Source organism: Mastacembelus armatus, chromosome 20 (assembly GCF_900324485.2).
Source record: "Mastacembelus armatus chromosome 20, fMasArm1.2, whole genome shotgun sequence".
In the NCBI taxonomy this organism is placed as follows: domain Eukaryota; kingdom Metazoa; phylum Chordata; class Actinopteri; order Synbranchiformes; family Mastacembelidae; genus Mastacembelus; species Mastacembelus armatus.
In genome coordinates this window covers 8,084,968-8,109,645 of record NC_046652.1, presented here as the reverse complement: position 1 = coordinate 8,109,645, position 24,678 = coordinate 8,084,968, and the positions used below count along the sequence as shown (strand labels likewise).

Below are 24,678 nucleotides of genomic sequence, written 5' to 3'. Positions count from 1 at the left end.
CGTGTTAGCCATGTTTAAGCTTTAAGACTGATATATTTATTGTAAACCTGTGGGCCACCTCATCCTGAGGCCCTCTGGGTGGAATAACTGATGCTACACAACTTTGCGACTTAACACCTCCTTCATCATTATCACAAGTTACTCACGAATGCACACGCAAATCAGATCTCAGATCAGCTGAACAGTGCAAATCATACCGCTTTGACAGTCATATATATGTAGTCATATATATGGTATAGACGCATTGTGCTCAATATGGACTCATGACAAGTAAAACTTATTGATGTAATGCACAGTGGAAATATTTTCAGTGTTCTTCAGCAAACCTCCTTGTGCTTTAGAGCTCAAGGCTTTCTGTTCTGATGTGCTGATAAAGGCAGGAGGTTTATGATCTTAACAAATCAAGCAGATTGTAAAACGTGGTGGTGGTAGGTTTGTCCTAGACAAATATTTTACTGCAGTGTGATGTAAATAAAAAAAAATAAATTTCAAGTTTTAGATCTTTGCACTCATATATTTATGAACAATAATGCAGAACTGATGTATTTATGTGTATTGCTTGTGATGAAAGGTGCCATAAGTTACTGCGGAATAAAAGTGCATAGGATAGTAGTAGATTTAGTGACAGGAAAAGAGAAACAGCAACACTGAAGGAGGATGAATCTGAAGATTCAAGATAAAGGCTGATGGGAAAGCTAAGTAGGATGCTGTAAAGCCAAAAAGGAAAGAAATTAACTGGAAGATTAAGGATCAAAGATGACTGTAGGAGGGAAAAAGGTAAATAAATCAGGGTTTGCTGTGGGAGGGGAAAAGGGGGGATAAGTCTTTCTCAGCCTACATGAATATCTAAATCTCTTGTTTCTCTGCAAGGCCAGAACACCTGCTCCCCTGATACGCTGTGCCATTGCGTCATCTGAGCCTTGTTCCAACAAGACTACTTATGATGGTGACGCACCAGGTGTGTGTGTGTGTATATGTGTGTGTAAGACCTTTTTTTTAATATAGATAACATAATGTGATGTAAGAGGCACCTTCAGTTTATGATCATCACAGAAAAAAAACCCATTCTTTAAAAAGTCCTGCAACTCAACTCAATATTTAAGACAACATAGAGATTTGCATAAGTGCATATTTAGTGTGTTATAAGGATAAAAGCAATGAGGTGTTTATCTCCTATTCTTTAACTGATTTTGAATATGAATAATTTTAATTGAAGACACATTTTAGTGTGTAAATACTGCACAGCTGTGCACAAGTGCCTCTAGAGATTTCTTGCAATCATAGACAATAATAAAAAACAGTCACTCATCCATTACTGGAAATGAACTGCATGCAAGCCCTCAGCCCCAAAGGCCCAGCCTCTCTTTATAGACCCCCGTGGTTCCTGACATCCAAGAGTTAGAAGCAACTTCATAGATTAAACATACTTATGAAAACACACGTAAGAGGTTTATCCTCATGGCATAGTGAGAATATGTTCTGTAGTTTCCAAAACAACTAGTGTTGTTTCAAGAATTTTCAAGAGATGAGACAGAGACAAATTGCTGCACTGTCAAGAAAATTACCCACAATTCTGTAAAATAAAAGACCAAAAAAGTTTTTTAGGTTTTCATAATTTCAATATAATACTTAAAATTAACAAATGATACAAAGCAAAGTGGTGAACTTTTTTTATATATATAATTTGGTGTGATTGTTTCTCTGAGAGTGTGTGGTTAAGCCCTAGGTGTCGATGTGTGACTGACTGGTTTTGAGGAAGGCGTCTGCCATGGACCAGAGCATCCTCCAGTCAAAGGTTCAGCTCCCAGCTGATTGGGAGGCAGCTCTGACAGCAACGTCAGCGTCTGCCCTCAGCCTCCAAAGCCATTCATCTGGTCATTGGTGTCATTAACTTGTTCTTGGATAACTGGCCCTTTTGCTGTGGTGCTAAGCTTATTGTACAAAGTGTGTAAATAGTAGCTATATTGTCATTAGTGAGCTTATTAATATATGTATATATACATATATATATATATATATATATGTGTGTGTTTGTGTGTATGTGCGTGTGTGTGTGTATATATAGTCCAGAGGTTATTTTTTTATTCCATTATCTTAACATCATGACTTCATCATTAAATTATCTTGACACAACAAAGCTTTTGTTCTCATAACAGGATCATTTATCCCATTATCACAAGAAACCATTTTTATCTTGAGATATCGAGATGATTTATCTCCCAAACAAGCTTTACTATATCAAGATAACATACTCATTAACACATGTTCTTTCATGATAATGAGTTAGATAGTTTTAGATCATCTCACTGGCGGTAAATAAGAGAGGTAAGTGGCCATGGTGGCAGGGTTAAAAAGCTTTTAAAATGTTGATGCTTCAAAAACGGGCTACAGCACAAGGACTCTAAGTAGACTACAGTTCATTGCCTATGCTGTCAGTCATATTGTACATGTTAACATTCGACAAAGGACCCTGCATGACTGATCACCTGATAAGCCTCACAAATTGCTGTCTGATTATATGCAAACAATCACACATCCATGAGGATCCAGTTTAGAAAATGTGTGTGCACACAAACACACTGAACAGTCTCTGTGTACCTCAGGGTGAGTACCTTATTTCAGTGTTTCTCCCCCTCTTGTTAAAAATGCTAAAAGGCATTTGCTGCTGCCTGAAACTTTCCATTATAGCACAGCTGTGTGCTTATTATCTGCAAGCAAGGTCTCAACTGGGGAGCTGCTTTTCGAGCTAATGAGCAGAGGAGATCGGGAGACCAACACAGAGGCAGAATCACCTCACCACACCCTATTAGGATTCATCTGAGAAACTGAATGGAAGAACTTCCCTCAAAATACAAGCTCCTGCCTTTGCCAAGAGAAAAGATGAATTTGGGAGGAAACTCTGATGATGAAATCTTTTTTTTTTACCTGCTGCAAAAGTAAAATCTCCATCCTATAAATTGCAATTAGTTGCTGTTGAGCTATTCACATTAACAGGTAGGCCAAAGCCATTTTATGCTCAGTCACTCTTCTCACTCTGGACAATCAGTACCTAAGTGTCCTTTAATCTGTCTATATGTTGAGCAATTAAAGTGTGACCTCCTTGCCACCTTGTTAGGGATGATAGGAAGCAATTTGCTGTGTGAGTGGCTCATATGTGTGTGAGGATGCTTGACTACACTTGCATGTGAGACAGAAAAACAAACAGACAACTGTAGTAAATCACTAGGGCAGTAGAGATTTTTAAGTACGCTGCTGATGCTAAAAAAAAAAGGCAGGAAAAAGTTATTGTTCTTTCTTGGTTTCGGCTTTTTTGCTAAACTTCTAGAGTCTGTGTTTAATTTTTATTTATTTAGTTTTCATACTCATACAAGCACCTGCATGTAACTGTCTGCCTTAATCAGTGCATAGACACACACTCCATTTCTTCATGTGCTCGCGGCACTCTCTGCTATATACTCGACTTACTCTCAACTATCTCAAACTAATCCAATTACTAAACATTCATTTTTATATTATCATATTTATTTACTGGTAATTTGCATCTCCTACACATCAGGGTACCTTTGGAGACAGGGTTTTTAAAAGAGGAGAGTTAACAGTCATATAAGTGCCTAAATTAAAACACACCTTTTGGGGCTTAGACATAACTATGGTGCGTTTGTTTTTCAATGTAACCACATACAGTAGGTTTTGTCTCTATTTTGCTTTTTGATTTGGGGACTAAATCTGTGTGTAGTTTTTGTGAAGTGGAATAAATCAAAATCAAATCAAATCAAAGCAACAAAGCTTTTATCATTTTTCCCCCAAAATGATAAATAATTCTGGTCTGGCACAAGTTTATCATAGTTTTCAGACTCTTTCAAGCGTACAAGAAGGTGTATAATTCACACACTTTAATGTCACAGCTCACTGTCCTTTCCTTTCTGTTTCCCAAGGCCTGGCCTTTTTTGTCATACCAATAGCCTTTTTGTGTCAAACTGTCTCCCACACCTTCCCTTTCAGTCATATTCCAGTTTCCCTCACTGCCTTAATCCATCTCATTCTCCCAGCTGCAGGCCCCTGCTGCCTGTTTGACCGGTGGAAGTTATTAATTAAATCTGCAGATTAAAAGACCCCAGGGAACAATGTTTAATCGATGAGAGATGAGTTTCATTCCATAAAATTCCCCTAATGCTAGTCCAGTTGTGGCCCATTTGGTTGAAGTATGTGTGTGCACTTGTACAATTACAAAGAAACCATCTAAATAGTGCATGAGCAATTAACCACTAAATGCTAACAATCGCCTTTTCCCTGAGTCCCAGACAGCTAATTGTTTCCTTGGTGCATGCCTTATTTTTGGTATCTTTGAGTGTAAAATGTTCATTTCTCCTGGGGGCTGTGTTCTCCGTGGCTCTCCTTCCTCCTACTCTTTTGCTGTTGATATGTCAGCTAAATCAGGAGAAGTGGTGGTCCTGCTGGAGACTTAATGAGTACCTGATGTGTACTAGCGGAGGATTCCTCTCACCCGTGGCTCATATCATCTCATTCCCAAAGACAAGCTGGTGTCACTGGCAATTCACAAGGAACGTAACAGTGGTTACAAGCAGATTAAGTTCAAACTATGCTTAGCTGTGTACAAATGAAGACAAATATTTATGCATGCAGGGTGGCACGAACACATGCATTCACACAGACTAAGTACACTCTGTAGTGAGACAGTAACAGTGTGTGGCCCTTCGTTAGTAGCAGGCAGTATCCTGATTTTGCCCCAGCACCCAGCTGTTCTTTTGCCCCTTCAGCTAACTCTGTGTCTGACCTCCACATCTCCAGCAGCAAAAACCCTGCCCCAGCTGGCTCAGACATCAGCAACACAACAACACCTGTATGCAAAGTCAGAGAGAAAGCATGGCTGTGAATCACTGCAGATGCAGCAATCTCTCTTAAAATAACAAAACGAGTCCTACAGCACCTGCAAAGACGTCACCAATGGCCCACCACATGTTTTTACCCTGTTCAGGTGAACTGCAGCAGCTTTTTCAGAAAAGCATGTGAGCACAAATAATTTCGGACTTATTTCGAGTCTAAAATGTTAGCTGTGCTATCTCGCTGTGCCCACTAGCTGTTGCCATGGTGACAGTCAATGACACCTGATGGCAAATGGCAAATCACATTTGTGATTTTGGATGGGACATGGAGTAGGGCAGAAGAAAGAAAGGAATAAAATAAAATATAATATAAAATATAAAAAAATGAACTCAGAGATTGTAACTTGACATCTGTGTTTATATGTGTCCGCTGTTCACATATAAACCCATATAAACAGTTTGACTGGTGATTTTGCTGTGTGGCTGCAAATGTTGCTATGGTTTCCCTTATTTCAGAAGACAAACAATTTTCCTCGGTTGGAATGAACAGAGCTCCCAGAGAAGCTGTGACTCAGCACTTTATTAAAGATTACTTTTCCCACAATAAATGACACAGTAAAATACTTGAGAATTAGTCATCTTCAGTGGCAAATAAAATTGTGAAATTTAAACACTGAAAACAATTCTTAAGGTTTCCAGACATTTAATTTTGATCCACCATGCTGCATATATATTTTTAAATTATCTGTTTATTTGCAGTCAGTCCTTTATTTTTACTGTATATGCCTTTTGTGTCTCAGTACCTGCAATATAACAAGTGTAAAAGTATGAACTCTCTGAGGCTGTACATCGCTTTGGGATGCTGTCATACTGTCTGTCCAAAAAGGTAAAGAGACACTGAACAAGAAGTTTGACATCCTTCTTTCTCGCAAACAGACAGTAGAGGAGGAAGAAGAATGGGAGAACTACAGAGGACACTAAGGACAAATGGGTAAAGAACCTGTCGGACAGGGAGCTCTCCCAGCCAGAGAGAGAGATGTCTTAGCCAAAGGACTTAACTTTGCAATCACACCCGAAAATGATCCTGTTGTGGTTTTGATCTGAAAAGGGGCCCTGCCTATCTGTCTTCACCAGCATGCCCACCACGATGCCCTAACATCTGTTAGAAGACTAAACGAGGACAGCACCCTCGCTACCAGGAGCAGCCTCAACACAGACCGAATCTGCCTGCTTCCGGTCTGAACACCACCAATGCCACTGTGAAAGCAAAGCCAATGATTTAATACAGTAAAATAAAATATATATTTACACAATATTTTTGTTTAATTTGAGTTTTTTTCATCCATCAAGGTCTCAAAGTCTACATGTGTAATGATCACATCATCATCATAAGCACTATATAACCATAATGCCCCATTTGGTGTTTTGAGAATACAGAAACATGATATTCACTGGAATAAAAAAAGAAAGTTAATTAGAAAACCCTTGTGTATTTGTTCTGAAGAAACATAAGACGTTACAACATCAACACAGCCTAAAACTACCAGTTTCCAAGAGGCACGGACCATTAGGAATCAGCAGGGTGAAGTATTAATATCCTGCTACTTATCCTAGTTTACATCCATCATTTGATCACACTGCTAGTGTTGTTTTTCTCCTAAATGCTCTGTTAGAAGTTGGGTGTGGAATTGAGCTCACTGAGGTTGATAAATGCCTTTTTATCAACCTTTTTATCAACATCAAAACTCTGGGTATTGCCAGAAAAATCTCTTCAGTCACAAATTTGTTTTTTCTGCTGCAATTTCGTAGGAATATTTTACATTATAAAGACTTATGTTTGTGCCAAGTATGACATTAGAAAGCCTTTTTTTTTTCCTCAGCTGAGGGGGAGAATGTTTCCTGTCCTTTCCTGAAATCTGAGTTGGAGATGTGCTTGCATGACTATCATTTGTGATACTTCAAGCAGTGTCCGCCAAAAATACACCGCAGTGGAGACAGCTCGTGTCAAGTGGTTAATCTCGAGAGATTAAACATGACAAAATGTACAGTTTGAGGATAAAGCCCATAATCACCAGCTTCCTTCCACTTGTATCATGCTGATACAGAAGGGATGGGATTTTATCTGCTTGCAAGTTCATTCTGAAGTGTGGTGCTGCCCTGCACAGTGTTTGTCCTGAGGCTACAACTGCAAGTCAGTGTGTATTAGAAAAATCCTCAAAAGAAATTTGGCTCCATGCAACATATGTCCTAGGTGACTTTGGTGTTTGTTCACTGCTGAATCAGACTGTGCATTTACAGTGTTCATTCAAATAATGTGGGAATTACTGGGATACCAATTCCTTCAGTTATCAGAACCTACTGAGCTCACACTTTCAGATATGATGCTTCTGTGTCTGCGTACATGTGGATGATTAGCTAGCTCTCAGTTTTAAATGAGTTTTCTCTGATCCCTGCAGCCTGCTCCTAAAAACCCTGTGCAAGCCGATCATTTCTGAGCAGACAATCAGCTTAACTACTTTTAAAAGGCACTGCTTGTGTGGCCGCTCATTGTCAAATTCTGAACAGTGTAAGCAGACAAGGAGTGGTGGTGGGTGGAGTAGGAGGCCTGAAATAACTAGTTGCATACTAATAAACTGAACTTGTGTTTTTAAGGATTTTCAACTTTTATTTGTGGAAAAGTTATTATAAACAAAATATTACTTAACAGTAGGTATCTAAACTGCCAAAACAACTTTTTATACATTTTAAACTGTGTTCAGAGTGAGTCTTTAAAGTCAAATCTGAAGTAAAATCTGCTTTAAACATGATCATTTGCAGGTAAATCTGCTATTGATGTCCCTTCAAAACCAGACATTTTATCAGAGATTTTCTGCTTCTCTACTTGTAAAGGTGAGAAGAAAGAAAGTCTCATGTTTAAGAGTGGGAATAAGCAGGATTTCTCTGCATGCTTTTCATTTATTCCATTTTAAAATTCACTTTCTGTACTCGTCGCCTGCTCCTTCAAAGGCTGCTGTCAAGGGTATTTCTTTCATCCCCTCATTCCCAAATGTCCTTATTTCTTTTTATCCATTGAATGGGGTATGAATACCCAGCAAAATAGAGAAAATTAAAAGAATTTCCATTCAGTTTCAGAAAAAAAGAGCTATTGTGTGAAATCTTAATGTTGAGTAACAATTTAGAAATAATAGCAGACATTTCACAAAGTACCTGTTGCACCATTAGTCAGTCTTCATCTTTTGTGCCTTGAAGGCAGAAAAGAAACAATCCACTGATGCAAGGAACAGCCATTTTTGTGATGACTATTTAATTGAGGCGCTGCATGTACAGTAGCCCCTACCAAGATGAATCACACTCCTAGCTACAAAAGACTGAGCTGTCATTACAATCACTGGGTTGATTTCAGCCTGATTGTCAGTGAGCACTGTTTATATTTCTAGACTCCCACTGGTGTTGACATATGTGAAAATGCACACCAAAAAAAAGGGAAAGGCCATATCAATTTGTTTACACTTCGAGCCACCACAAGGCACACTGTGACAATGGTACACAAAATCAGTGTGTTTTCTCACTCACCCCTCGCACCTGATAAAGGCTGTAACTGAAACTGTGACTCGCCGGGTATGTGTCTTGAGTCTTAAGGTCAAATTAAAATCCGGATCTTCTCATTCACTGACTTTAAAGTAAAGGAATTTATAAAATACATATGGGTCTCATTTGGACAATTTAAAATCTTTTCTTAATTTAAAAAAATGAATTAAGACATGAGAATAAATTTCCTGATTAATCGATATTTGAATAAATCACATGTAGTGGACATGCAATGGTTTAATTATTGGCAGCATGATCACATAAATTCATCTTCAAGGTTTCTGTACTACATGTCATTTTCCAGTGAAGTCCACCATAAGCTGTAAACAACAGTCATGATCAAATATAGCTGTTTTAAAGGTGCGTTACAAATTACCCTTCAGAAGCTTCACCGAAATCTCAAAAAAAAACTCTTTCAAGGTAACATTAAATGTATCACGTCATTCGGAGAAGTAAAATCCTTCAATCATTAGTCATTGTACAAGAGGATGTGCACACTGCTGCCTGTCTAGAAGTACTGTAAGGCAGCATGCTGGGAGAAACTTGTAGCTGCAATCAGAAAATCACTTCACGCAAGTTCACTATACTGTAAAAAGAGAAGCATTCTTGTTTAAGTGTTAATATTTAACCTGATGCTGCTTTTTTTCCTCCATGCATCTCTTCCTCCTTCCATGTCTGCAAAAAGCCCGGCCCTGAAATTCTGCTGAATGAGGTGTTTTATTTTCCCATATTTACCGAGGATGCTCATCAGTAAAGGTCAAATCCTACGTGACCTTTTCATACATGCGCTGTCCTACTAAACTGAACACAACTGACCTTTCCTTCAACTTCGTGTGACCTCTAGGGTAACAGAGCAGTAAAAATGAAATGTCTGCTTTAGGAAAACACTGAAACTACAGAAACACAAGCTCCTCTGACCTTCAGTAACATCTGGTGTCATTTCAATAATTTCCCAAACACAACACAGCTGCATTTAACCCAGAATAATAGATAAATTATGTTATACAGCCAAACTTATTACATGGTCAGTATGACTAAAATGGTAATTATAAATCCTGCCCATTTCATATAGTTTTATTCCTATTGGCCAAAACCCAAGAAGAATCAAATCAATTAATTAGAAAAACCAAAAGAAATATATGTTAGGGGTGAACTAGGTTTTGGGTTCTGAATTCAGCTTGAGAGCTGGCTCCTCCCTTCAATCAGTGCCAGGGTATATAGGCCACCTGCTGTCTCCTTGCACTTGCTTTGCTTCTTGTGGTGGCTGTGACTGGTGACTCTCAGAGAGCAGGTATGTGCTGATGCATCCTTAATGTTGTTACTATGTGCATAGTAAAATTAGAAATGTTCTCCTTAGAGCGGCCTCAAGAAAAGTCCATTCACTATTTTCTGGCCTTAGTTCCCCTCTTAATATGGTGAGTCTGTGCGTGCGTGCATGCGTCTGGGTGTGTGTGTGTTTTTGCATATAAAGTTTGCTTAGTGTTTTATCTCTGTACCTCTATTAGGCAAGTTGCTTGTTTAGTTAGTTAAGCTTGTATTGTATGTTGATCAACTGGGGTCTGTGCTTTTGTATTTTGTATTTGGTCTGTAGGCCCTTGGGGCTGGCTCTTCCTTCCCTCTGCTTCTGTGTTTGAACCAGTGTGAATGGGTGTAGGGCACTGATTTAACTTTGGTGCTGCTGTGAGGTTAGCTGTGAGGCTAGCTGTGTAGTTGTATCCCCACTGTTCACCATTGGCCCCCAGATAAGATTTTCTGTTTGTGTTATGTTGGAAAATTTGTTGTTCATTCAGTATTTGGGCATGAATTTGCATAATATAGTCAAAATGCCATAACCTCTGCACATTCTTGCACACATGCAGCCCTTTGGGTGAACGGTGGGTAATGCAATTTCCACATTGTGGGACTAATAAGGGTAAATAACTTAACTTATCAGCCCCCTCCCACCGCACTGTCAGCACTATGCAGTCAGACATTCTGACATTTATTTTCTTTCATCTGACCAAAGATGTTCTGCCAGTATAGATCAGTCTTCTACTTGTGTTCTTTGCCAAGATGTTAGTTTTGTGCCTTTTTTTTTTTTTTTTTTTTTTTTGAGCAATGGTTTTCATGTGGAACACCATGTTTAGAGGTTGACAGTGTCCTTGGCAATGCCTGAGAAACACCAGTTTTCCACAGTTGATCTTTGTACCAATTTAGAAGCACTTACCTGTGTGTTTTTCAGCTCAAGGTTATAAATATTGATTTGTGCATGGCATCACTGTGCCTTCTGTTATTAGTAGTACAATCTTCCTACACTGTTTAACCACTGCTGCACCTGTATTGCAGCTCATGTTCAGTCACCTACTGGTGTTTTTCCACTCTGACATCAAGAAGTCTCAGTCTGGCCTCTTGCTTGCCGGGAATAGTTTTTACCATGTGTTGTAATAGACACAACAGGACCAAAACTGAGAACCACATTGTTTACATTTTTTTTTTTTTTTTTTACCCCGCCCCCCAACTTTGCTTATGCAATTAGCTTTAATTGTAAGATGTAAGATCACATAGTTTAATACAAAAACAGGAAAACTTATGTGATTCAGTTTTGCATTGCTTGACATTTTAGTGTGCTCAGTTTCACTGTACAGTCTCTCAGGACAATCATACCTTTAGGAACTGAATGACTGTAATCACATCCACAATTTAAAGGTGGCAGAAATGATGAATGCTTTTTGAGCCCCTGGTCTATTGTTGCGCTATTGATCGTATGACAAATATGTCAGAAAAAGTTTTTTTAATATTATCTAGAAATTACAACAATTTTTTTATTGTGGAGTGAGTTTTGCTGACTTGCGGAAAATCAAAAAACCCTTCTTTAATAAAATATCATTCTGGCATGACCCAGCTAACCTCTCCAGTCAAGTAAAACCTGCAGGTGTTTCTCCTTCCTCTGGCAATATGTGCATAGGAATAGTGCAGGGTTTGCAACCCAAAAGAAGTTCTTTGATTCTGATCAGTGTCCAGGGTACACTGGAAACTATTAGTTGATTAACACAATCAACAGTAAATAATTGCTAACCATTTTAACAATTCTTTAATTAGTTAATTTTTAAAGTACAAATATTCTTTGGTTCAAATTTAAAGAGATTTGGCTTCTGTGCTCAGTCTCGTTAGCTGTTTGACAGTTCAATCTAGATTGTGCTATCTCAGCGGGCAGGTGGATAGCATCATGGCTCAAGACTCTTTATTCAATACATCCAACACCTGCCCAAGTAAAAACACATGAGCAGGTCCGAACATTGTCCATTAAAGCACAAGAGCTTTAATCTAGTGATTACTTTCTCTTTTTTCTTTCTTTACTCAGTCAGAGAATTGGCTGCTGTTTCCAGATATAATAGTTTAAATATAACTCCTTTTGAGATGTCTCTTCTCACCACCTTGCAAGCACATCTGGTGTATGCACAAACAAACACACCTGGTTCCTACGAGCCAACCAGTACCAGAAAATAACATCCCAGAAATAAACTTCACAGAAAACAGGATTTGCAAAATAATAATGATGTCTCACATTCAGAAAAGGTCTGCAGTATTAGTCACTGAAACATTATGATACTGCATGTGTTATTATAAACTGTACATAAACCATTTTTAACTGAGCTCAGAAAAATATGCACTCCATGCACATTCACAAAAAGGGAACTTTTAATATCAGGTGTGTGAAATTGAGGAAAGGGTCTTGTGGCCTCTGATTAGCACCAAAAACCCATGAATGACATTTTTTTTAACCACAACACTGGGTTGTCTGTTACTTTTTATTCAACATAAAAACGTTAAAGGGTTAAATCACTAAACAAAATAATGTTCTTGCCAATTTGCCGGTATGAAACAATTAAAATTTTTTTTAATAATTTTTTTTTTTCAGCATCGCTCTTCTGTGTCAAAAGTGTGTTGTGTCACATAGTTTCAGTAATTAATGACGTTCTCCAAGTTGTTCACAGTGTGGCGTACAGAATGAATGTCTTTGCCAATGGGCTGGTGTGAGCAAGAGGAAAAGCAGTTTCCACAAAATAACTTACTGAGCATGTGTGTGCAATAAGCATGTCAGTATTTTCCTTTTTGTACAGTATCAGTCAAAAGTCTGAAGACCCTTTCTCATTCAGTTCAATGTTAGTGTGTCCAAACTTTTGACTGGTTGTTTTTTTTGTTTGTTTTTTTTTAAATACAATTAATCGGTTCCTCCTTGTGCAGTTCAGCTCAGACCATATTTGGTCAGCCCACTGCTCAGATTATGAGTCCCATATTACCATGGCTAGGTCCCAAATTGATATCCACCAAATGGCTTTTTAAAATATTTAATAATTCATCATAGATTTTATTTTTTAACTTACTGCATACGTTCAGAGAGCAGTTGAACCTCAGATTATTTTTTTTATTGGTTTCATATAACATCCCATTTAATTTAGACGTCAGAGGGTTATGAAGCATGTTAGCTAAAATGTCTGAAACATTAAAATGTTATTTCTCTGTTTCAGGAGCATGCTGACTTGTGTTTATCCATTGTAATGTATAAGTTGCATAAATAAGTCTCAGTGCTGATAAAATATTCACACACTTACTTAGATCACTTTCCACTGACAGTTTGTGTGTATAAATGACTTCTGAAACATATCACAGAAGTAACAGGGCATTAGGCATGCTGATTACTGAGCAATCATTTATAGCCAGGAGACCAGGGGGAGTCATGCTGCTCTCCGCTGGTGGTCAGGGGTTACCATGGAGACAGAAGCGGGACAGGAGCTACTGGTCTCGGTCGTTTCTGCCTGGCTGAAACGAAGGAGCGGACGCTGTGAAGTAGAGTGACAGCATTACGTACCATATGGTGAGGCCTTGGATGGATTATAGGTCAACAGGGCCCCAGGATTAGACATGTAGAGCAAGACACCCAGACTGCAAGGGTGTCTCTTTGTGGTCATTTTGCATCTCTGTTTTGTGTCTGTAGGGTTTTACAGCTCCTTATAGTCATTTAGCTTCATGATTGATTTGCCTAACAATAATGACAGAGGAACTTTTATTTAAAGAGCAGATTTCTAAAATAGGGTTCAGCTACAAAATATTTTACAATGAATAAAAATACAGATGCTAATAAAGAAAGCAATAACAAAACAAGAACAAGTCTAAACATAAAACTAAAATACACCATAGGACAAAGTATAAACACAATTTACAAGACAAAATTGCAAAATGAGAATGTAGTAAAAGATCAGTCTATAAAACCATGTTTTAAGTGTTTTGAAAGACTGTCAACTTAAACTCCTGTTTTTCAGCTTTGACTCTGGACCAGTAAGAAGAGTTGTGTTCGTGGACCCTAGGGAACATGTTGGTACTTGTAGGGATGAAGGGTCTGACGTACCTGAGCCAATCCCAACTTAAGTTTAAAATAAAAGATGCTGGAATCAGTGTTAAGTGCTCCTGTTTGAGTCCTGTTACAATCTGGGGGCTGCATTTTGAAGAAACTGTGGATTAACAAGTTTATTTCAAAGAAAAGTGAGTTTCAGAAATCAGTGAGAGTGAAGTGAAAGAATTAATACAATCACATAAAACAGAAGCTCCCCCAAGGGTCAAATGGCTGCTGCCTGTGCCCTACAGTTGAGTTACTACAACTTGTCAAATCAATGATTTAACCTTCAGAAGTATGAAGGACACCTGCCTCTCAAAGTGGCAATTACTGTCATTTTCTCAGTACTGCAAAGACTCTGGATGTTCTCCTCTGACAGCACAATCCCTCACTGATAAAACTCCACTCTGGCCATCTTTTCCTCTGTAATAACACCCAGTGTACCGTATGCCTCTGGTGTTACGAGACTTGTTGTTTTGGGAGAGCAGTTCATTTCATGTCATGTTTTGCTGCAACAATGGCAGAAAACAACCTGGCTGCCATCTAAAATGTGAGATTAATGTGGGGCTCAGCTCACATTGCAAATGTGCTCAGAAGAGAAAAGAAACCTGTGGTGATCCAGCCTGAATAGCTCTCTCCTTCTGTATAATTGGTTGAAATGAGCTATGAGGGCCACCTGCTGACTGTGTCATTAGGAGCACTTTTACATGAAAATTGTGCCCAATGTCAATCTGTGCTGCAGAGAACAAGTATGGACATAACCGAGAGTCCCTTTCAAAAATGTTAAACTCCTAATTTTTTTTTTTTTTAGTCCAGTATCAGTCAGAAACTAGTAAACTTTTTTGTTTTTTTTTTTTTGTTGTTTTTAAGTAATGTTATATTTTTTGATTAAAGCTGCTTATTCCTTTAACAGACTTAAGGTCATATCCATATACAGTAGCTGATTTTTACAGGCAAAATCAAACATATCTATGCAATAACTTAATGCCAGTCTGTGTACTCACTGTGGCAATGCCAGTTTGTAGCTACATAGCATTTAATATTTGTATATTATAGGAAAGGGATCATTCAGTGACAGATCCATACACATTAATCACCAGGCGCTGCAGCAAAAGAGTCAGATATCTTAGTACAGATAAAGAGTGAATGTTGTATTTAAATTTGTCAGGCACCTTTACCATGGCAGGAATGCAAATATTATTCCATGCATGTGTCAATAGCCTGTTTATGCTGTTGTCATTTTGAGGCAATAGCTAAATGATATTTCCACTCTCATCGTTTCAGACAGGAGACACACTCAACAGGGTGTTCATTTATATTACATCACACATTTACTCTACACTGTTTAAAATGCTCTGTCACACCTATGGCTTCAAATATTTCCTTAACAGTTGACAGTTTTTTAGGTTAGAGCTGCAAACTTTATATTATAGCATATTTTACACAGTAAGTGATTCAGATGTATGAGGTGTATTTCAAACACACCCCCTCCCCACCTCACGTGTTTTATGCTAATTTATATTGTGTCATTCTGCTGCGTCTTATCATTATTACAAACAATATTGGTAAGTATATGTCAAAATAAATAATTGGCTGAAATGCAATGGCCCACCCTTATATCCACCCTTAATATCCAAACAGAAATCTTTTTTTGTTTGTTTTTTTTAAACCAGTGCGTGTTTCACCAATCTGTCCATGGTGTACCTCCCCTCTCGCCCAATGTAGCAATAAGGAATAGATAATTACTGGATGGCATATTTACCAAGGCTACATATGTGCATCATGCTTTTATACAATCTTTCTCAGATACATTCACATACTGTTGTTGCTGACAGCCTTCAGTGAAACAGTCTCTGAATACAATATAGACAGCAACTATCCAGGGAAATATCTATTCAATGCCTCTTCTATCTTACCAGCTAATCTGTGGAATTGACTTTACAACCTTTAGCTACTTCCACCCCATTAAACCTTAAAATTAACAGTCAAGAGGTCTCTGATTGTTTCAGTTTCACCTATTATCCCCATAGACATGAATAAAACACCATCCTTTCATCTTTCCTAACCCATCTTATGCATATATTATTAAAGTATGTATGAACACTAACCAGCTATGGATGAATAACACTTGACAGGGTTAAGGTAACTAAAATCATCACTACTGTTCCATAAATGTCACTCTCCTCTCCCTCAGTCTGTCCCGTCCCCCACAGACATCTGCACGGTTTGGCAGTCAAGTATATCCCCTCACCTTCAAAAAGCCTCCCTCCCTCTCTGCATGGCAGGCAGCAGACACCCATATCTTTACCCTTTCTCAGCAGCTGCAATAGAGAAGCTCAAACCTTCAGTTAACCTCCTTGTAACCAACAGGAACCGACAACCACCACATCTGCATGTCGATCGTGAGATGAATAGATTAATACAAAGCACTTTATCATAATACATACTAGCAAGCCCAAAAACTAAAGGAAGTCAATCAGCTTGCATGTAAAAAGTAACCAACTGAAACATGAAAGAAATATTGATAGAGCAAATGGAAAAAAAAAAAGACAAATGCTTGACAGCGACAGATCGATAAAGTATGAAATGACAAAGGGTAACAGAAAGCCTAGAGGAATCTTTATTAAACACACACACACACAATGTTGTACATGTATAACAGGAAAAAAACAAACTGTATTTAACTTGGTCATTTTCCCCTATAATCATTGGTTACAGTTGACTTTCTTTGTGGTCTGTGCTGCTGTGTCAGTCACTGCAGAGGACATTGCAGTCTTACAAGCAGGTCACAAAAGGAGGTACACAGGGACTCAGTCACAGTCCACCACCATTTATTGTCACATTTCTTTTATTATGCAAAGTTTCTTGACCTCTTATCAAGTGCCTTTCCCTCTTCAGAAACCTAAGCCTGCCTCCATCTTCTGGCTATCTGATAGTCAAGAGACAGATCAATACAGCAAGTTAATGGGAGTGTCCTGATGGGAAATCAGTACACAAACCCAGGGGACAACAATAAAAACTGTTGTCTTTATCTGCTCCTTTCTTTTCTCACCCCTCCTCTTTAAACATGCTGGAGACACATTACTTTACCAACAAATGGATTCGCTCAGTCCAAAGGTGCAGAGCAAGATACAGCTTTGACTGCTTCTGGCTAAGTTGGTGATCCTCTCGAGAAGATCAATCCCTCTCCTGTTTATCTTTATAAATCTTAGTCCTTTCTTTCTGTCTGCCCACCTCGCTCACCGAGTACCCCTCTCTTGAGGACGTCCAGTTTGTCTTTGGCCAGAGCTTCTCTCACTGCCACGAAGAAGCCATGATAGTGAGCTGTGTTGTGGATCATGAGCAGAACTCCTGCCAGCAGCTCATTGGTCACTAGCAGGTGGTGCAAGTATGCCCTCTGGTGGTTTTTACAGCAGTAGCAGCCACACCCCTCTACCACGGGCCTGAAGTCATCCTGGTACCTGGACAGAAGGTCAAAAAAAAAAAACCAGAATCTAGCAGGTGTGCTAAACAAATGAAACCAAAGATGCTTCAACCACTGCTGCTTATAAAACCATGTGGGGTCTCATAAAAGCTGCTACAAACCTCTTCTCTTTAAGATTGATCTCAAAGTATGTCATCTGTGTTTGATCATCAAGAATAAGATCTCCATTCAGTTGTGTGTCCCTTGCTGTGTCCCCTTCTTCGTTCAGCTCCAGCACTGCCAAAAGATATAGACATGCCATTAATCCCTACACAAGAGAAACTTCACATCATAATCTCTCTGTTCAGCAGAAAACCGCTTGAACCCTCTTACACACTGTGTCCTATATTCTCTCCACTGTTATAATACAATTGCTTACAGGCTCTGCTCTACCAGCACCCAATGCCTGTTTTACACAAACAGGCGTTTCCTGCACAATGACTTCACTTAGTGGATAAAACCTAACTACAGCTGATGCAAAACTGTTTTCTATGTAGAGGGCTGTTTGCAGGGAAAAGCACCAAGCTGTCTGATGTGTTACGACTAGGGGATGTAAGGAAAATTAAAAAAGTGAGGGAAGAGAAAGAAATGAAAGACTAGTCCATGGTGATCTACATGGATTAGACATTAAAAGGCAAAAAGAGCAAAATGGCCATAGTGGAAGCAGAAACAGGTGATGCACAGAGCAAAAGTAAACAAAGCATAAAATGAAAATTATTATGGGAGAAACTCAATGTGGAAGATGGGGGAGTGGTAAGAGAATAAAAGAGATGATATAAGGCTTAACTACAGCAAATAAGAAATAAAGGAGGGAAATGTAATTTGCACTGAAGAGTAATCTTGGTTTACAAAAGCAGAGAGCAGGAACTACAGAATCTGAAGTGGTGAAGAAATGGTTTGAAGTAGACTTGGTCAAACTGAGGAAGATATAGTTACTCCAATTTTATGTTTAAACCAATTATAAATAAAAAAAAAGACTCTTGTTTGGATCTAAAGACACATCTATTTGCAGTTATAAGCTATTTTAACAAATTTGTCACCTCAAATCATGAGTCCCGTCAAACTCAGAACTGTTAATGTGTTTATCAGATTTCACTACTATTTTGATATGAGCTATGTCAGGTGTCCACAAGCCAGATTCTGATTATAATTCAGTTTTGGAATCAGTAGTTGCTCTGTTTTGGGTTTGTACGTCAGAATTAGAGGACAAAGTGGAGCAAGGAGCAAAAGAACTGAAAGACTGGATGTTTAAAAGAGGAAGCTCTAAAAATGATTGAGAGTGAAAGAAGTAAGGAAGGGGGTGAATGAGCATATGGACCTTAACCCCCCACCCCCACACGGGACCTTGTAATTGGCTGAGGGGGGAATCTGAATTTCTGTCCAGCTTTGACTCCCAGCTCCACTGAACTTTATCACACTCCCTGTACAGAATCGATAAGTGCTGTCTGACACTAGCTGCTGCCAGATCCAAACTTCACTGTGTCTGTCAGACAAACTTAACGCAACTTTTTAATGAAGCCCAAAGTTCACAGTGGGCCAAGCTGGTGCATTTCACCAACTCCTGTCATAACACTCCTTTTGCTTTCCACTTGGGACAACAGAACAACAGGCCAGGCTTAATTGTCATCTTACTGGAGCTGCTATGAGATATACCATTGATTTCATTTCACCTGCTGAATTTCTCGCCATCCAATTATTTCAACTGATTGGGCCTAGAAAATAAATACTAATCTACAGACAAATACAGATGATTTTGCTTTGATTAGAGTTTAAGTCGGATTTTAATGCAAAACAAATCCCTCATCTACCAAGCAAAATGACCAGAGACCCAAATAATTTAACTAGGTTAACCAAGACTCTGTGCCAATAAAAACTTCAAAGTACTGCCTTTCTAATATTCATACTTTTGTCTGAGATTTCTGATTATTCACACTAAGAACTTTTTTTTCTGGTTTTATCCAATACTGTAATGCATAGAAATGATATTAAGCAAACCATTATGGTGAGAAAAATCATATTTACAACCACAATCACATTTCATTTCATTATTATCTGGTCAGACCCCCTGCCTAAACTCCCAAATTACACAGTGACATGTCAGTACGCTCTAGGCACAAAAGAAATCTTGGGGTAATTTCTTTTTCCATTGTGTTTAATAAATAAATAAATAAAACTTACATTCTGCATTTTTGGGTGAGGCTGCTTTGCCAGAAAATAATGTGGTTTTACAAGAGCAGAATTATCACACGCTTCTTCTGTGATCAGCTTATTCATGCTTAGCTTGGTGGCTGTCCTATTTTGTAGAATCAACTTTTTGGTCATTTTGGTATATTTATGTGACTGTGTAATGAATGTAAACACACCAAGTAAGGTTGAGGTGCGCCCCCACCTTTCTTTTTCCCCTTTTCCTGCTTTGAAAACAAGCACATTAAATATTGGATTTGCTTCACAACTGCGGTTGATACCTGGATCCCCACTAACAATCCAATCTAACAAATCCTTCAGCAGAGAGTTTATTTATATTTCTACGTCTCCTTATATGTTCTGTGCATGTTGCAGCATCAAAACATGGCTGAAGTAGAAGATAAATGAAGATGAAACTTAATGAAATAGGCTGTTTTATTAATGGTGTTTCATAGTGAGATCAATACCTGTTAGTGTATCACAACTGTCAGTTAATGTTATCTGTCCTTTATTACTTTAGCTTTGTCTGAGATATTGACTTACTTCCTAAATGATGTAACTTCAGCTGGTATTGAAGAGATCAAAAATATTTTTAACTGCATTTCTGCACAGCTATTCACCACACCTGCAGGGGACGCTCTAACCGCACGCTCCAGGTCTGGGGAGATGCCAAAGCTGAAGCAGAGAGCACAGCCTCGTTCCGTCACCAAGAAGGGGAAGAAACTCTCAAACAGATCCACACCAGCCTCCACACAGGCCAGGACCTCATCAGGTCGTCCCACACCCTGTAGCAGTCTGCAGAGGGGTCACGTGCAAACAGGTGACAGACAACAAAAAAGGCCAAACACTGAGTTAAAAATGAAACCATAAACATTCATGTAAAACCTACAACATTTTACCGCAAAACAAGAACTATGCAACCTTCTTTTTTTTTTTTTATTCCTGGGCTTTGAATTAGATCCTCCCTCTGACTCTGCCTGGTGTCATGGTCAAGCACAATTTGATGATGATTCCACTACACTTTCTCCTAACAGCCACAACTGCCATGCATGTTGAGCATTTTAATTTTAAGATTATAATTACGATTATGCTATGTAGTGCAACTAACAATCATCTCATTAATCTGTCTATTACATTAACAATTATTGTTTTGGTCATGTAAAATGCCAGAAAATAGTAAGCGGTATCTATGATAAGTCTGAGATAATGTTTTTAATAGTTTGTTTTATCAACCAACAGTGCAAAACTCAAAGACACAGTACTTTACAAAGGTTTTAGGCACTAAAATTACACAGGGGATGGTTTTCATGTATCAGTTAACTTGATACAAAGTGCAGTAAAGGGAAGAAAACCTAAATCTAATCAGTATTTGCAGCACTCCTCTTTACCCTTAAACCAGCAGCAGTTCTCTCTGGTTTGACCTGCACACAGTTTCTCCTGGGACTTTGCAGGACCTTGGAGAAGCTGCTGTAGTTATTCTGTAAATTCAGGCTGTCCCAGTGTTTCTGTCTCTTCATATGATCCCAGACTGACCCCACAATGCCCAGATCAGGGTCTCTGGGGGTCAGACCATCTGCTGCAGGAAACCTGGTTCTTCTTGCCTCTGAAAATAGTTCTTCATGAACTCTAGTGGGTTCTTTATGGCCTTTAGCCCTGCACAATGAACCTGGGATCAATCAGACACCTGATGGTGTGTGATAAGAATCTAAAACATCTAAAGTGCCAAAAGCTTCTGCACAGTACTGTATTCAGTTAAAGGCGGAAAAACAGAAAAAACAGCAAGTGCTCATATTTAAACTACATCCAAAGAGTAATTGGACTTTTTTCTTGAATGATGACCAATGATTATTTAATTTAGGAATGTTCCCTCATCAAGTTTTGTCCCTTGGTCCAGATCCATGTCATTTAATATTGAGTATCTTACTATATAACAAAACCCAATCCAAAACTTGTATTTTCCTCAACAATACAAAGTTGGAACATTTTTCTTTGGCAGATCGAAAAAGCATTGACTTTTACTGTGTCTGAAATGGCTGGATCTCAGTAATATCTATGGACTCATATTTAACCAGTGAATAAATATAAGGGAAAGATTCCTTGCATCTTTCTTATTGACATCAGTTTGTCCACCAACTATACTTACTTTCTGGGTGACTGACTGTCCTTAGTGTCTATATTATAATTAAACACTGCGAATGTGTGCATGATTAGTGTGTATAATCAATACAAACATTTCTCACACACAGCTCTGACCTGGGTTTGTCCTCAGGTAGCTCCTTTGTTACAGCAATGATTAGCTGGGTCCTCAGGGCCTGGTCCATTGAGCCCGTCTGTAAGCCATCCAGGCAAAATCCTGCTACAGGCCTCTTGGCTGTCTCCCTGGCCGAGCGTACCCTCTCCTCCAGGATATCTCCTCCCTCCACCACACCAAACACTTCAACTGCCTCCAACTCCTGGAAATGACAATTTGGTGAGTAAACAGTTGACACAAGGGGAGAAAAAGTCTACTGAAACTCCAACAGAACTTCTGTTTAACATCAAATAAACTGCAGTGTTTATACAACACAATGTGTTGCAAAGTTAAATTTTCTTCAAGGACAAAAATAATAAGTTGGACTGATGCTCAGCTACACTGTGGCTTGGACCAATGAAAACCTCCACAGACATACTGATAATGTATGTGCCAACTCATAATGTATTTCTCCTAATCTCACTCTGTTTCCACAGCTGTGTAGTGGTTCACAATTTCCAAACAAACCATTTTGTCTTGTGTGCTCATGTCATGCATGAGTGATTCACAGAAACAGAGTTTACAAAGCTCTACAATGTGACAGGACCGTTGTATGTTTAGCTACTGTTGGATCTGTGCTCACCTGTGAGTTTTGGTGCACCAGGAGACACTCGTCCAAGTGAGCGAGAGTGCGATCCACTGACTTTCGAACCCGTTTGCGAGAGGCATTGTTCTGCCAAGTCTCTCCGTCTGCCATGCTCTGATACCAGTCAGGCTGCACAGTCTTCTGGAGAGCCATGAACTTGGCTACTGTGAGCTCTATCCGCCCACTGCTCCCCCACACTGACACCGTCTGATGACAACCGAGAGAGACCAATTTTTACTTGAAATAACAAAAACGTGACACTGTGGGTCCCGTCACAAGCTAAACTGAGATGACTGCAAACCCCCAAGCCCCATTACTGTACAAATAAGGTACATGGTATATTCATAGTATTGATCTAATCATTAAACTGACAAGAAGCCAAAAAAAAAAAAAAAATCCCCAAATATCAAAACTGCAGAAATCACCTTGTTGGTTGTATAACCTGTTGGGCAGGGGGCTGCAGGGTCATGAAGCGAGCAGTACAACACAGTATCATGAAGACCTGCACAGAACAAAAATCAATGCATGTCACTCACAGAGCATGACACCAATCAAAGAGGTACAGCAAAGGCTGATCATGAAGCAAGGTGACGGAGGGAGAGGCCTCATTAATGTGACAGCCGTGAGTCTTCGGAGAGGAACGAAGTGTGGCCTTATCATTATCCCCAGCTGCAGCAGAAGACCAAAAGGTGAGAACACAAAAGCGTTACTGGCAACAAATGCTGTTGTTATTCTTAATTATTCAATCACTGCTCTACCCTACTCCGACAGCACTGTGGCAGTCCCCTGAAGGTTCGCAGATAGTGATGCTATTAGTGATTACATTTTTGATTTAGAGTTTCTTACCTGAGGCAGGCTAAAGCGTAGCACCACAGCTACTACTGTGCAGCAACACTAAATGAGGTCACACTTTCAGGCCATTTATATGAATATTACTCAGGTCAGCACTATGTTTTCCTTGGGCTCATGAAACTAATCAGCTTTTCACTACTCAACATATATTTACAAACATTTTTATAGTTCATATTCACATCTCATACTTGCTCCAGTCCATTCTAACTCTATACCCTAAGCTCTAGCATCATGCATGCATAACATTCACATCCATCAACCTGTCACAGCAAGAGGAGAGGTTGATAATTGAAAATGTACAAAAGGAGATGTGATTATTTACCTCATTACTTTTTTATATATAATAAAATTTCTGCTTTGTCATAATGAAATACTGAGTGTAGAATAAAGGGCAAAAAAGGAAATATCTTAAACAACACAGTTTGCAGACAGTGAAGGGGTCTGACTCATTTCTGATTTTGTTTGTCTAGGACATGAAAAAGGCTTATTAATCATTTTTTATTTTACACTCTGTCAAAGGTCTGTGGTCAGCTTATTCATGCTTAGTTTCATCAACATCAGTACACTTCATGATTTTCAGTTAGTTAAAAGTTGATGATCAATTGATTACCTTTGAATCAATATTGAACACATTTGAATATATTAGAAAAGCATAATTCATGTTATCATCAATGCTGATTGGTCTGCTTGAGTGTCCCAGCTTCTCTCTTCTTCTCTGTCTCTTCATTAACCGTGATACCAAAGAGGAAAAAGAAACGATGAGAAAATGACGATTTGTACCTGCAAACTTCCTGAATCCATCCTTAAACTCCTCCAACACTTCCTGGTGCTCTACTCTTGAGAAAGAGACAGTGATAAAAAGTTTGATTTTTTTGATACAGTAGAGTGTGTGTGTGAATATGTGTGTTCAGTGATTTTAGCTTACATTTGGGATAAGGTGACCTGGGTGACAGAGGGGAGTTTGCTCAGGGTGTGCAGTGTATCCTGGGTGAGGTGGGGCACTGTGCCCAAGTGTGTGTACAGCAGACACCCCGGGACCTCCAGGGAATGCTGGCCCGTTTTGCCGAGCCCCTTCAAAACACCCAGCCGACCTCGTCCCTGAACCACCCGGGTTAATTCCAGCTTCATCCTGCTACCAGCCATTTGAGCAGCGAAATGTATCACTAATGAGTCGATTTAAAGCGTCAACCCGTTTGAAGGATAACGACCCCGGTGAACTATCGTTACTACGAGCACCGACTACAGCAAAACAGCATGTGAGTTAGCCACGTGGCTAACTAGCATTCTATCCGTGTGACGTCTGGATGCAAACTTCCGCCGATTTCAGATGTGTACTGCGCGTAAATTACTCACTTAACAAAAACCTACCCATTCACAGATGTGCTAGTGTGATTCTAATCTGAGAGCATCTTTCTTTCGCTTACCAACGCTCACTGAATGACTAGAACTACAACGCGTGGAAATATGTCGTCATCAGCGAGCGCGACGGCACTGACAAAA

General features: G+C 39.1%; 1 protein-coding gene across 1 annotated transcript; it reads right to left on the bottom strand.

Annotated features, from left to right (window-relative positions):
• Nucleotides 1-16,400: 16,400 nt before the first annotated feature.
• On the bottom strand, nt 16,401-24,621 carry qtrt2 (queuine tRNA-ribosyltransferase accessory subunit 2). Its single transcript, XM_026292242.2, has 8 exons — nt 24,104-24,621; nt 23,959-24,014; nt 22,752-22,828; nt 22,324-22,533; nt 21,704-21,903; nt 20,076-20,245; nt 17,389-17,503; nt 16,401-17,264 (listed from the first exon to the last, which is right to left on the bottom strand). The coding sequence occupies exons 1-8, from the start codon at nt 24,319-24,321 to the stop codon at nt 17,012-17,014; spliced, it is 1,299 nt and encodes a 432-aa protein (XP_026148027.1). The 5' UTR covers nt 24,322-24,621; the 3' UTR covers nt 16,401-17,011.
• Between the last annotated feature and the right edge of the window lie 57 nt (nt 24,622-24,678).